This window comes from Phascolarctos cinereus, unplaced genomic scaffold (assembly GCF_003287225.1).
Source record: "Phascolarctos cinereus isolate Bilbo 61053 unplaced genomic scaffold, phaCin_HiC Scaffold_4;HRSCAF=312, whole genome shotgun sequence".
Taxonomy (NCBI): Eukaryota; Metazoa; Chordata; class Mammalia; order Diprotodontia; family Phascolarctidae; genus Phascolarctos; species Phascolarctos cinereus.
In genome coordinates this window covers 644,873,329-644,888,807 of record NW_027555847.1, presented here as the reverse complement: position 1 = coordinate 644,888,807, position 15,479 = coordinate 644,873,329, and the positions used below count along the sequence as shown (strand labels likewise).

Below are 15,479 nucleotides of genomic sequence, written 5' to 3'. Positions count from 1 at the left end.
TTGAGCTTAGACTAGAATCCAGGCCACTTGATTTCCATTTCAATGATTTTATATGTGCAAATCTCTTAGAATTAAATCAAGCAGCAAATATTAATTGAACATCCCATAACTGTATCATGCTATACTTAGTACTGGGGTGGATACAAGAGTTTTCTACTGAATAGTAAAGGTATTCTTTATATTATTAACACGATTTATCATATTTATAGACTTATTTAGAAATAACTCTATTCCCGATAAAAACCCAAACTGGTCACAGTTTATAGTCTTTCTAACATTTTGTTTTGGCTTACTTGCTAATATTCCATTTAAACTTTTTACATCAGTGTTCGTTCAGGGTATTAATATCCTATGAATTTCTTTCGTAGCTTTGTTTTTCTCAATTTAGGTATAAAGACAATATTTGTATCATAGAGATTAAAGGGTACTTTTTTCTGCAAAGTTTATGTAATATTGAAATTCATTTTCTTTGAATGTTTCATAGATTTCAGTTATGAATCCATCTAGTCCTAGAGGTTTTTTCCTATGGTTTTACGTCTTTCATTGTTCAGTTTATTTTTCTAACATTGGCTTATTTAAATACTCTATTTCTTCTTTTGTTAATTTGGATATTATGTATTTTTGTACGCATTCACTTATTTCCTACAAGTCATCAGGCTTGTTAACACACAATTATATAAAATGATTTCTTCTTATTTCCTTTTAAATTCTTGTTAAATTTTCCTTTTTTACATTTGTTATAAATAATTTGATTTTTCTTTTCCTTTTCAAAAATAAAAAAATATTTAACCCAGTTTAATTTTAAAAAGTCAACTCATAGTTTTATTTATCAATTTAATGGTCTTTTTGATGTCAACTATTAAATTTTTCTTTAATTTTAGATTTTTAACTGTTATTTAGTTGGTAATTTCAAATTTTTTGATGTTCAAATTTTAAAAGTTGCATGCCCAACTCATTGATTTGTGTTTTTCCTTTTGTTGATAAAAACATTTAGAGCTCCCCCAAACTAAAGATTTCTAAACTTTCTAAGTTCATGACATCTTTAGTGTCAGTAATTGTTTATTTTTTAATGGCACCTCAAGGAAGTTCACAGTGCCCTTAGTGTCTCAGTAATTTTTTCTTGGTGTCCTTAGGCCAAGAGAAATGCCTAACAGTTCCATTTATTAGTTGTTAGGTTCAAATAGCTTACTAAGTATTTATGTACTAACAAGTTAGTAGCCATTTGAAAAAATTATGGATATAAATTGAAAGAAGAAATTATTTTTATTTCATTCTTAAATAACCACAGTTACTTTATTAGTGAGATATTTGCACCTGTTGGTCACTGTATACTTTCTCAAACCTTGGAATCAGATTGTTGACTCCATCCTTATTTCCTGTTCCACATTGATTTTCAAGTGGTATTGGCTTTTTTTTTTTTTACAGCAACCCAGTTAACCAGTGAAAACTCAGTTTTGCAAAGATATGATGTCACAAACAAGAAAGTAATCCTGACCTAACAGAAGATAAAAGTACATGAAAACACATTCCAGATATTTGAGAATATCAGCAAAAGGAGTATAGCAAGATCTAGTGTGAAACTGTGAACTACTTTGAGCTAGTAGTAGTTCAGGCAATGTCTGACAGATGTTGAGTACTGCTGTATTTCTTTTGAATGTTTAATATATCCCAGAGGGCCCCTGTGAGTTCACTTTGTCCCTTTGGGGCAGTAGTACATAGTTTGAGGACTAGGGATTTAGAAGTATACATTGTTCCCTGTGAATTGCTTTAGTTGCATCCCATAAGTTTTAGTATGTTGTCTCCTTGTTACCATTTTTAAAGTAAAATTTTCTATTGTTTCTATAATTTGTTCTTTGACCCATCTGTTCTCTAGAGCCATGTTATTTTTAAATTCTTCCCTTAAAGGCCCTTTATTGAATATAATATTTTATTGCATTATGATGAATAAATGATATTTTATAGTAATTCTGCTTTTCTATATTTTTTGGAGATGATTTTCTGCCTCAACACATAGTAATTTTTTGGAAAGGTTCCATATACAGCTGAGAAGTATATCATTTCCTTCTGTTCTCATTCACTAATTTCCAGAGACCCATCATCTTTAATATTCTAAAGTTCAATTCATGTCTCTAACTCCTTTCCTTATTATCTTTTGTTTAGATTTTTTTTTAGGTCTGAAAAGGATACAATAAACTCTTCTAATATTATAGTTTTGTTATTTATTTCTCTCCCCATTTCAAATAACATTTCCTTTGAGTGTTTAGATGCTATGTTATTAGGTACATATAAATCAAGTAATAATGATTCAATACTTATGGCGCTTTTTTATCATAATTTCCCTGCTTATATCTTAATCTTTTCCATATTTACTATAGTCAAATATGAAATTGATCTTTACTCCAGCATTTTTGAGTTCAGATGAAGCATAATAAATTTTGTTTTGGCTCTCATTTTAGCTCCATATTCATCTTTATGTTTCAAGTGTATTTCTTATAGACACTCTTTGGTGGGTCCTGTTTTCTAATCCTGTCTGCCATCTGTTTTTGTATCATGAATGATTTTTTCCATTCACATCCATGGTTCTAACTGTTAATTTTGTATTTACCTTCATCCTGGTCTCTTTTGCTTTTTTCTTTGTTTCTTCCCACCTCCCTCTTCACAAATAAGAAGAAAGTGGTAGAAGAGAGGATTTTGCCCCATTTTTGTGATCTCTTAAGTAGACAATGCAGGGAACAATCATAACTTTAGAAGGTTGAAAGTGAAGCATGCCTCTCCTCTCCTTGGCAATTAAGCAGGTGGAGAATAAGACAAACATTTTCAAACGTGGCCTATGAGTTGATGTTTTACTTGACTGTACAAGTGAGGGTTATTTTATGGGATTGTGGAAATTCTTAGGCCTAGAGTCTCCCAGGAGATAAATCCTGAAGAGGATTGCATTTTTGTGTTCTCACTGTTATAGCTGTAGTCATATCTTCCTGCCTCAGGATCCCAGGTTTCTATTCTTTCTTTCTTTCCTTTAATCATTCCTTCATGTTCTTTCTGCCAACATTTGAGTTTGTTTTGGTTATGATTGTTCATTTACCTACCTTGCTTTACCTCTTAGACACCTCCCTTTCCCCTTGCCCCTGTCCCTTCCAATTTCTCTTTTGAGTTAATATATTTCTATACTGAGACCTCTCTGTGTGTAATTGTATTCAGTCTTCCTTTATCTGATTCAGATAAAAGTGAGAATCATGGAATGCCTTTTCCTCCTCCCTCCTCCTTTTCTATGATTGTATATTCTTCATATTATGAACCTCGTTATGATTTCCTTCCCCTTCGTTCTCCTTTCCTCTCCAGTAGTGTAAGTCCCCTGTCCTTTAAAAATTTTTTCCCCTAAAACCATTACATAGAACAAAAACACCCACAGAAATTGTCATTATGTTTTTTTCCTATTACACGGAAAGATATTAGAGTTCTTACAAGACATTTATTTCTTGACTACCCATTAATGAGTAAACAATTTGTTCTCACATATTAACTTTAAATTATAAAAATACATGTACATTTTTGTATTTCTCTTGATATCTCCATTTCCATTTCCAAATGTTTATTGAGTTCTGGTCTTTTTGTCAGGAATGCTTAAAAATCCTCTCTTCCTTTAAAAATCCATTTTCCCTTCTATAGGATTATACTCAGTTTTGCCATGAAGATAGATTATCTTTGGTTGAAATTCTTTATCTCTCTCTTTTTGGAATATACTATTCCAAGCTCTCCTCTTCTTTATAGTGGCAAATGCTGTTTTATATGGTACATATTATGGCTTCTTGGTATATGAATTTCTTTTTGGTTTCTTTGAGTATTTTTTAATTTTACCTGGAAGCTCTAGATTTTGGCTATGATAGTTCTGAGAGTTTTCATTTTAGGGTTTCTTTCTAGAAGTGATTGTTGGATTGTTTTTATTTTCACTTTGCCGTTTGGTTCTAAGAACTTGGGGTAATTTTTACTCATAATATTCTACAATATGCTATCTGGACTTTTTTCTGGTCATGATTTTTAAAGAGTCTAAGAATTCATAGATTACCTCCTTTAGATTTGTTTTCCAGGTTAGTTGTTTCTGATATTTTATTTCTTAAAATTTATAAATTAAAAATTTTAAATTTTGTTTTGTTATTTCTTATTGTGTTGTTGAATCATTGTTTTCTGCCTGACTCATTTTAATTTTAAGAGCATTTATTTTTGAGTCAGAAATTTTCCTTGCTGTTCTTTTTTTTCCCTGGCTTTTCCATTTTTTATCTTGTCTTTAATTTCCTCCAGGTACTCCTATAGAATATAGGCAAATACCAGGCTATTTTTTGTTTTTTGTTTTTTGCCTGAGGCTTTATTGTGGAGTTACAGTCAAAGCCAGGTATTTCCACAGTCCCATAAAATAGCCCTCACTTGCATAGTATAGTCAAATAAAACAAATCATCTCTTTGGCCATGTTTGAAAATCTTTGTCTTATTCTCCATCTGCGTACCAACTCTTTGCCAAAGGGTCGAGGGACATAATTCACTTTCAGTCTTCTGAAGTTATGATTGCTTAGTGCATTGTTCAGAATTGTGAAGTCCTTCAGTATTGCCTTCCTTTGTGATCTCTGTTTAAGATTTTCAACTAATCCTGTTTACTTGACTCTGCATTAGTTCATTTAAATCTTCCAGAATTTCTTTCAATTCTTTTTATTCATTATCTCTTATTTTACAATAGTATTATATTGCGATATCATTATATTCATGTACTCCATTTTCTGTAGGCCTTCTCTAATCTATGAATACCCAACTTCCACTGAGTTCTTAGTTACTATAAAAAACACCATCTTTCTATACTTATCCCTTCCACATTGCGACTTCCACTTTCTCCATTGTGATTTTGATATATCGCAGGTTGGCATAAGAAATTAAATGAGAATTTTTTGGGAGTTTTTGCAGAAGCTGCAGATGATGCATGAAGGTCAGGAGATACAGAAGAAGTTTAGAAACTCAGAAATGCATAAATATAGTATAGTGTTGCATAATGTCAACCCAATTTTACAGTAAGGTGCTATAAACACCCCATAAAAGGAAAAGAAACATTTAGTCTTCTTCTCTGGTACAAAGGGAGGGCCAAAAATTTTATGCAAGTTTTCCAGATTGCAGGGGCACTGTGGTCCTCACCTCAGTGATGTGGAAGGGATAAGTGTATATAGGACCTTTCTTCCTGTCTTTTACCTCCTTGGAATATATACCTGCCAGCCTCAACTTCCCCAATAGCAGAGATCTCAGGTGTGTCCTGCCACATTCATCTGGCCAGATTTTTGCTTTAAGGGTATCAGTTTATCAGCTGTGAGGAGGACAGTTTGTACAAGAAAGTGGCTGAGGGGCAGGGACTTCGATTAGGAAGCTAATAGTTGAGATAAAAGATTATAAGAAACTGCGTAAGTGGAGAGAGAGAGAGATGTGTTTGTGAGAGATGTTGTGGTGGTAGAATCGACAAGACTTGGCAGTTGATTAGATTAACAATTAAATGAGAATGAAGAGTGGGTTATGAACCTGTGTTATGGTACCCTCCACAAAAATAGAGAAGTTAGGGGGAGGGATAATTTAAGGGGGAAAGATAATTAAGGTTTTAGACATATGTATTTGAGATGCCTATGTGACATCCATGTGGATATGTCACCCAGGTATCAAAGAGGTAGAGGATTGGAATTCAGGAGAGATTTGAAAGACGGTTGTACAGATTAGGCATAGAGATGACGTATGAACCCGTAAGAGCTGCTGATCAGTGAAAAAGAACAGACAAGAATGTCCAGGATGGAACTCTGGGGTTTACCTATGCATAGGAGGCAGGACATGGAATGAAGAGTCTTTAGTGGAGACTGAGAAGGATTGGTCATAGAGGAGGTGATGCAGGGAAGATTATCCAGAAGGGAGAAAGTAGTTCACAGTGCCAAATGCTGTGGAAAGGCAAAGAGGATGAAGGATGAAAAAAAGCCATTGGATTTAGCAACAAAGAAATCATTGATAACTTTGGAGAGAACAGCGTCAGCTGAGTAGTGTGGGGGTGGAAATCAGATTGCAAGGTCTGGAGAAATGAATGGATAGTGAGAAAGCATCGACAAGTGTAGACAGCCTTTTCCAGGACTTTAGCTGTGAAAGAGATGGGGATATATATTAGCTTGAGAGAATGGTAGAATGTTTAGGCTGTCAACAGGCAAAGTTAGGAGAGGATGGAAGAATTATTTTGTGTTAATCATAATTTCAACCTCTGTTAAAAGTACCTTAAAAAGTGTATTAAAAACCTTATGGTATTATGTAAATACTAGCTCTCATTATTCATCGTTAATAATGGTAGATACTTGTAAAAATCTTTCAGATTATTATTTTTATTCATCTTTTGACAGATCTTCAGCTTTAATAAATCATCTTACCACTAGGCTCAATGTAGAACAAAATTATAACAGATATAAGTATTGTCTCTGTGTGCTTATATAATTTTCTCTGTTTTAGGGTCTCCTTACAAGTGGAGTGGAATTCGAATCTCTTCCTGCAGCTCTTTCTCTCCCTGCTGAATCTGGACTTTATCCAGTGACACTGGTTGGTGTCCCTCGGAGCACAGGGCAGATTACTATTAATGGTAAGGACTCTTTGCTTTGTAGTTTTAGGAGAGTGTAATGTGTGTAAATGGGCAGGACAAGCCATTTTGTTTGACTGGAACACAGAATTCATGGAGGTGTGTCATATCACACAGAGCTTAAAAGGTACTGCCAGATTGTGGAGGGTCTTGAATGTCAAGCTGGTAAGCTCAGACTTCCTACAGTAGGCCATAGAATTTTGAGCAGAGAAGTAATATGATTGGCTCATAAGGTAAATTTGGGAGACTGTACAATTGATTGGAATTGGGGAGAGGAGGGAGTAGATATTATAGAGGGAGAAGTGATAGGACTTATTTAAAGGTGAGATGTAAGAGACGGAGGGGGCAAGGGTCAAAATATCAAGGTTTTGAGTTTTGAGACTGACCAAGTAGTTGTATCATCTTGAAGATACACCCCTAAAATGACAAAGAATAAGATTCATGATTTTTATCATGCCACTTATTTTTTAGTTATGGACTTTTTGCCATAAGGAATGGCAAGCTGAATATAACATTTTGTCACCTTGATGTTATTTTTTTTTCTTTCTGCCTGGCTTTAAAATGTATTTTTTTAAATTAAATTAAATTTTTTCATTTAGTAACCCTCATAACAAGTATGCATAGTTAAGCAAAAAAAAATTCTATATTGGTTATGTCCAAAAATTACAATTCTCATTCTGCATCTTGAGACTCACCTCTCAGTCTTGGTCCACTGGAATCATGATTGGACATTGCATTGATCAGAGTTATTAAGGTTTTCAAAGCTGATTATCTTTACAGTGTTGCTGTTATTGTATAGGTTCTTACTTCCCTCTGCATCAGCTCATACAAGTTTTCCCAGGTTTTTCTTAAACCATCACCTTTGTCATTTCTTATACACAATAGCATCCCATTAATTCAGGTTCCATAATTTATTTTAAATGATGGACACCTCCTTAATTTCCAGTTTTTTAACACTATGAAAAGTGCTACTATACATATTTTAAAACATACTTATCTTTTTCTTTCTTTGATCTCTGTAACATAGGCCTAGTAGTGGTATCAGTGAGTTTAAAAGTTTAGTGCATTGTTGTACATAGTTCCAAATTGCTTTCCAAAATGGCTGTATTTGTTTACTACTTTACTCACAGTGCATTGATCTGCTTATTTTCCTGTAGCCCCTCTAACATTTGCCATTTTCTCTTTTTTGGGTTATCTTTGCCAGTTGTGTGGCTGCATGGAATCTTAGAATTGTTTTAATTTGCATTTCTCAAATTATTAGCGATTTGGAGTATTTTTTAATATGACTCTTGATAGTTTGGATTTCTTTTTTTTGAAAACTGCCTATTCATATCCTTCAGCCTTTTATGAAATGTATTATTCATGCCATCCCTTTGAACTTCATTTATAAATTCTTAGAGTTGTATTGCTGTAACTACCCCTATTTTACCATTGAATACAGATCTAAAAGCGACTCGCCTACCTTCATACAACTCATTAGGGGCACAGATTGTGACAGGAACCCAGATAGCCTGACTCCTTGACCAGTACCGTAGGGGATATTACCTCAACTCTTATTTTGCTCTTATAAAAGCCTTAGTCTTTCCCTCTCAGCCATTTTCTTTGTTCATGAATGTCTGTCACCTTACCTTGATAAAACCTTTTATTGACCCTATCCCTTCTACTTTTAATGAATCAGTAACTAGTATAGGTGTACTATTTATACTTTCTGAATGTCATTACCACCCCTTCTGTCCATCCTGAACATTTTTCAGTCTGGCTTCTGGCTTCCCCACTGCCATGCCTTGAAGGTTGTCATTACTTATGAAATGATTTTTCTCACTTCTTGTATCTGTATTTGACAGTCTGGGTCACTATTTTCCCTCTTAAACTGTTTCCTCCTTATGTTTCTGTAAAACTTTGCCCTCTTCATTGTTCTCCTACCTCTTCGATTCCTTTTTCCTAGTTTTTTTTCAGGATTCTTTTCTTACTGCTCTGTTACTCAAGGCCATGTTCATGGTTTTCTTCTTGTTTTTCCCTTATGCTCACTCCTTTGGAGAACCTGTCTTCTCCTCATTGCAGTCATCATTTCTAAGTTGATTCTTAAAATTTTCTCTCCAAATTAGACCTCTTAGTCTTTTATCTCTGTCTTCTGCCATTCACTTAAATTAATTAGATAGTTGTTAAACACCTACTCCTATCAGAAATCAGAAGTACTGTGACAAAGTGGATGGAGAGATGGCCTTAGAGTCAGGAAGACCTGCATTCAGGTCCTGTCTCTGGCATATATAGGTTTTTTAAAATTTTTATTTTTTATTATTTTCACATTAGTCATGTAAAGAAGAATTAGAACCAATGGGAGAAACCACAAGGAAGAAGAAACAAAAAACAAAAGAGAGAGAGAGAGAGAGTGAGCAAATAAGATGCTTCTGACTGCATTCAGACTCCATAGTTCTTTTTCTGGATGTGGACATATTTTCCATCATGAGTCTTTTGGAGTTGTCTTAGATCCTTGCATTGCTAAGAAGAAATAAGTCTATCAAAGTCATTGCATGATGTGGCTGTTACTGTGTACAGTGTTTTCCTGGTTCCGCTCGCTTCACTCAGCATCAGTTCATATAAGTCTTTCCAGGTTTTTCTGAAGTTTGCCTGCTCATCATTTCTTACAGCACAGTAGTATTCCATTACATTTGTATACCACAACTTGTTCAGCCATTCCCCAACTGATGGGCATCCCCTCAATTTCCAATTCTTTGCCATCAGAGAAAGAGCTGCTATAAATATTTTTATACATGTGGGTCCTTTTCCCATTTGTATGATCTCTTTGGGATACAGCCCTAGAAGTGCTACTGCTGGGTTGAAAGGTGTACACAATAGTTCCAAATTGCTCTCCATGATGGTTGGATCATTTCACAACTCCACCAGCATTAGTGTTCCGGTTTTCTCACATCTTCTCCAGCACTTATCATTTCCCTGTTTTGTCATGTTAGCCAATCTGATAAGTGTGATGTGGTACCACAAAGTCGTTTTGATTTGCATTTCTCTAATCAACAGTATTTTTTCATATGACTATAGACAGCTTTAATTTCTTCCTCTGAAAACTGCCTGTTTATATCCTTTGACCATTTATCAATTGGCGAATGACTTGTATTCTTATAAATTTGACTCCGTTCTCTATATATTTAGAAATCAGGACTTTATCAGAGACACTGGTTATGAAAATTCTTTTCCAGTTTTCTGCTTCCCTCCTAATCTTGGTTGCATTGGCTTTGTGCAAAAACTTTTCAACTTCATGTAATCAAAATTATCCATTTTGTATTTCATAATATTTTCTATCTCTTGTTTGGCCATACATTCTTCTGTTCTCCATAAATATGTCCGGTAAACTATTCCTTGCTCTTCTAGTTGGCATATAGTCTCACCCTATGTGTGTAAATCTTATACCCATTTTGACTTTATTTTGGTATATGATGTAAGATACTGGTCTATACCCAGTTTCTGCCATACTATTTTCCAATTTTCTAAGCAGTTTTTGTCAAATAGTGAGTTCTTATCCCAGAAGCTGGGGTCTTTGGGTTTATCAAATAGTAGATTACTAGAGTCATTGACTACTGTGTATTGTATACCTAACCTATTCCACTGATCCACCACTATTTCTTAGCCAGTACCAAGTAGTTTTGATCATTGCTGCCTTATAATACAATTTAAGATTTGGTATGGCTAGATCACCTTCCCTTGCATTTCTTGGTATTAATTCCCTCGATATTTTGGTTTTATTGGTTTTTTTTGTTAGGCAGTGGGGTTAAGTGACTTGCCCAGGGTTACACAGCTAGTAAGTGTCAAGTGTCTGAGGCCGGATTTGAACTCAGTATTCCCTTGATACTTTGGACCTTTTGTCCAGATGAATTTTGTTATTTTTTCTACCTCTCTAAAATAATTTTTTTTTGTAATTTGATTGGTGTGGCACTGAACAAGTAAACTAATTTAGGTAGAATTGTCATTTTTTTTAATATTAGCTTGGCCTACCCATGAGCAACTGATGTTTTTCCAATTATTTAGATCTGAGTTTATTTGTACATAGGTTATTTAACAATGGGCAAATCATATAACTGCTAGTGCCCTCCCTCTCAAACTACCTAGAATTTAATTGCTTTTTATGCATTTCTGTTTAGTAAGTCTTTATTCATCCTGTGTATATTTTTACATGTATTTGTCTCCCTCATGTATACTCTTAAAACAGAGAAAGAGAGCTAGAGACAATTATCCCTAATGAATATTAATGTAAAAATCTAAATGACATATTAGCAAAGAGACTACAATATCATATCGCAAAGATTATATACTACCGTTCTTATTTATTCCAGGACTATAGAGTTGACTTAATATTAAAAAAACCTCAAACATCTACCACTTTAATAGTCAGTAAAATCATGAACAGATGCAGACAAAGTTTTTGACAAACTATAACACCCATTTCTTTGAAAAACACTGTGAAACATAGGAATAAACGGACCTCTTTTTTTTTATATGGCAAATATGTAATGGAGATAAAGTAGAGTCCTTTCCAGTAAGATCAGGAGTGATGCAAGGATGTCCTTCTTATAATTTCTATTTGACAAAGTGTTAGAAATGTTGGGTATAGTAATAAGATAAGAAAAAGAAATTGTGGGAATAAGCATAGGAAAAGATGAAACAAAATTACCACTTTTTGCAGAAAATAATCAAATAAAAATTAATCGAAACAAGTAATAACTTCAGCAGAGTGGCAAGATGTAAAATAAATCCATGCAAATCAACAGAATTTTTATATGATGTCAATAAAACCCAGTAGGAAGAGCTAGAAAGAGAAATTGCATTTAAAATAATAACAGGACTAGAAAATGCTTGGGAATCTACTTACCTTGATAACTCAAAAGAACTTACAGGCATAAAGCTACAAAACACTGTTTATGGAAATAAAGACATACCAAAATAATTAGAAAAACATTAATTGCTCACAGGCAGGCCAAATCAATATAATAAAATGACAATACTACCCTAACTAATTTATTTAGTACCATTCCAAACTGCCAAATTATTATTTCATAGAGCTAGAAAAAGGAATAACTGAATTCATCTGGAGGAACAAAAAATCAGTATTCTCAAGGGATAAAATGAAAAAAGGTAGGAAATAGGGAATATAGCAGTATTAGATCTCAAAATAGTTAAAAGGCAGTAATCAATCAAATGATTTGGTTAAAAAATAGAGAGATGTATCAATGGAGCAGGTAGGTGCACAACATACAGAAATTCAACAACCCCCAAATACTCAGCTACTGGGGTAAGGATATTTGATAAAGATTACTGGGAAACCTATTTCAGTCTGGTAGAAATTAGGTTTAAACCAGCTAACGTGATATACTGAGATAAGCTGCAAATGGATACGTAGGCTAGCTCTAGAAGGTCATATGAAAGACAATTTAGAATAAGTACCAGCAAAGTATGGCCCACAGGTCAAATTCTTCCCTCTGCCTGTTTCTGTATAATTACTGAGCTAAGAATGGTTTTTACATTTTATATTTGTATAAAAATCTTAAATGCAAACTTATTTAAAAATATAAAAATATCTTAGCTACTAGATGTACAAAAACAGGTGATGGGCAGCAGTTTTCTGACTCTTAATTTAGAAGAATAAGGAAGAAACTACCTTCCAGATCTCAGGAAAGGTGTAAGGTCATGACTAAACAAGGGAGGGAGATGATCACAGAAGATAAAATAGGCAATCCTGATGATATAAAATTTAAAAGTTTCTGTATAAGTGAATGTAATATAGTTAAGATTTCTATTTCCTGTCTAAACAGGTAACTTTGAAAAAAAAATCTGTCAACATGTTTCTCTGATAAAAGTCTCATTTTAAAGCCAAGTCAGTAATCATTTATTCAGCATTTTCTAAGTTGTAAGCACTGTACTAAACACTGGGAATACAAATACATGTAGAAAGAGAGTTACTGACCTCAAGGAGCTTACATTCTAATGTGGAAAAACAACACAGAAAAGGAAGGTGAAAAGCTGATGGAGTATGAGGAGGCGTTGCAGAAAAAAAGAATAGGAGGTATTTTCAAGATATATAAGTAATTGATTCAAATTTACATATATTATATAATTATGTATTATTATATATGCGTATATGTGTGTGTGTACATAGATAGATAGACAGACCCTAAGTAATGTGAACTGGCAATTTTCAAGGGAAGAAACTGAAGCCATCAAATAGCCATATGAAAAAGTACTTCAAATCACTAATATTTAGAGAAGTAAAGGAATTCTGAGGTTCTACCTTACATCCATCACATTGATAAAGCTGACAATAATAAAAATTGACAAATGTTGAAGATGCTGTGAGAGAACAGACACAATTCGATGCATTGTTGGTGAACCAATGAATTGGTCTAGCCATTCTGGAAAGCAGTTTAGAATTATGCCTCCCAAATTGCTCAGCTGTTTCCCCTTTGACCTAGTGATACAGTGGTCAGAAAGAGATTACAGAGGACCACTGCGCTAGCGCTAGGTATAGAATAGAGTGTCATTTGACAACTCCATTGACCGTTACCCAGTTGCTTGTCACAGTTCCAGGGTGAAGAGGAGTGCTCATAGTCACAAGGGAGGAAGGACTCCAGTTTCTGTGGAGAAGAGTGCTTGCTATCAGTTACAAGGGAGAGGGTACCAGGGTAGAGACCAGAGCACAGACCAGGAGGGTAGTGATCACACATCTTGTATCACATCACCTTAGAAGTACTGAAAACTTAGAAGCCCCCAAAACTGGTGGCAAAAATCCTGAAGTTTGGGACAGTGATATCTCCCCTCTGCCAGAGATGAGCAGAACCCAACTCTAATACAAAAGTTGAAAGTCAAAAAATAGGCTGGAAAAATGAGCAAATGAAAAGAAGCTCTCTATAAAAAGGTTCTATGGTGACAGGAAGAGCAGGACACAAACTCAGAAAAAGAGATCGATGTGAAAACAGCTCTAAGTAAAGCCTCAAAGAAAAATGCAGACTGGACACAAACTCAACAAGAATTCCTAGAAGAGCTTTAAAAAGACCAAAAAAAAAAAAAGATTTAAGATGTCAAAAAAGAGCAGTAGAGGAAAAATTGAAGAAAATGAAAAAAGCAAAATTGGCCAAATGGAAAAAGAAGTTAAAAAAATTTTCACTGAAGCAAATGATTCCTTAAAAATTGGAATTGGTCAGATGGAAGCTAATGGCTCTATGTTACATCAAGAAACAATAAAACAAAGTTAAAAGAATGAAAAGATAGAAAGAAATGTGAAATCTCTCATCAGAAAAAGAACAGACCTGGAAAATAGATTGAGGAGAGATTATTTAAACATTATTGGACTACCTGAAAGTCATTATCAAAAAAAGAGAGTAGACATCAAATTTCAAGAATTTCTAAAGGAAAACTGGGAAGATATCTTAGAATCAGTAGGCAAAATAGAAATGGAAAGAATCCATTGATAACTTCTTGAAAGAGACCCCAAAATGAAAATTCCTAGGTGTGCTATAGCCAAATTCCAGAGCTTCCAGGAAGAGGAGGAAATAATGAAAACAGCCAGAAAGGAGCCATTCAAATACCATGGCTCCTTGGAATATGATATTCCAAAAGCAAAAGAACCAGGATTATAATTAAGAATAATCAATTTAGCAAAACTAAGTATAATCCTACAGATGAAAGAAAATGGAATTTAATTAAATAGAGAACTTATAGTCACTTTTGATGAAAAGAGTAGGGCTGAATAGAAAATTTGACATTCAAACATTGAAGGCAGGCATTAAAAAAGGTAAACAAAAGTGAGAAATCACAGAAAAATTATAAATTTAAACTGTTTACATTCCCAAATGGGAAGATGATACATGTAACTCCTAAGAACTTTATCATCATTAGGGAAGTTAGAAAGAATCTACTTAGATGGGGTATAAATGTGAGTCTTATGTTGGGATAATCTTAAAAGCAAAATAGAAGGCTTAGGAAGAGAAATATCCTAGGAGAAGGGAAAAGGAAGAGGAAGAATGGGGAAAATTATTTTTTTCTAAAAGAGATGCTCAAGGAAAAATTTTTATAGTGGAGGGGAAAATGGAAGGGAATGCACCATGCTTGAACCTCATTCTCTTCTGAACTTGTTCAAAAAGGGAAGAACACACACACACACACACACACACACACACACACACACACACGCACACGCACACACACACGCACAGAAACATTCAATTGGGTATAAAATTCTATCTTACCCAACAGGGACGTAGGAGGGGAAGGACATAAGAGAAAGGGAGAGCAGATTAAGAGAGGCAGTGGTTGGAAGCAGTACAGACTTGAGGGGGTAACATCTACCCATTTGGCAAAGATGACAAAAGATGAAAATGGCAAGTATAGTAGGAGGGAGAATCAGGAGGAGAAAATATAATCATTTATCAGTTAAAAATTAAAAAAAGAAGTCAAGGCAAGTCAACAAGTACCTACTATATGCCAGGCACTCTGCTAAATGTTAGTGGGGGTTTTTTTATTTAGTTTTAATTTTAGCAATTTCTAGGTTATTTTTTTTAGCTGCATGCCCAATTAATTAGGCATGCAGCTAAAAAAAATAAAACCTAGAAAAAGAACAAATTAAAAATCTCCAGTTAAACACCAAAACAGATATTCTGAAAATCAAAGGAGCAATTGCTAAAATTAAAACTAAATTTTAAGAAACCCAAGCCATGGAACTAATAAATAAAACTAGGAACTGGTTTTATGAAAATCCAATACAATAGATAAAAATTTGGCTAATTTAATTAAAGAAAAGGAAGAAGAGAACTATGAACAGAGGAAGAGTTCATGTCCAACCAAGGAATGGA

At 34.1% G+C, this 15,479-nt stretch overlaps 1 protein-coding gene across 3 annotated transcripts in view; it reads left to right on the top strand.

The window, feature by feature from the left end:
- Positions 1–15,479, top strand: part of TRAPPC9 (trafficking protein particle complex subunit 9) — a 942,595-nt gene that overhangs the window by 193,544 nt on the left and 733,572 nt on the right. For all 3 annotated transcript variants that reach the window (XM_020967021.2, XM_020967026.2, XM_078153761.1), the window contains one exon: positions 6,504–6,630. In XM_020967021.2, coding sequence (XP_020822680.1) covers positions 6,504–6,630 — 127 coding nt within the window. The remainder of the gene's footprint in view (positions 1–6,503; positions 6,631–15,479) is intronic.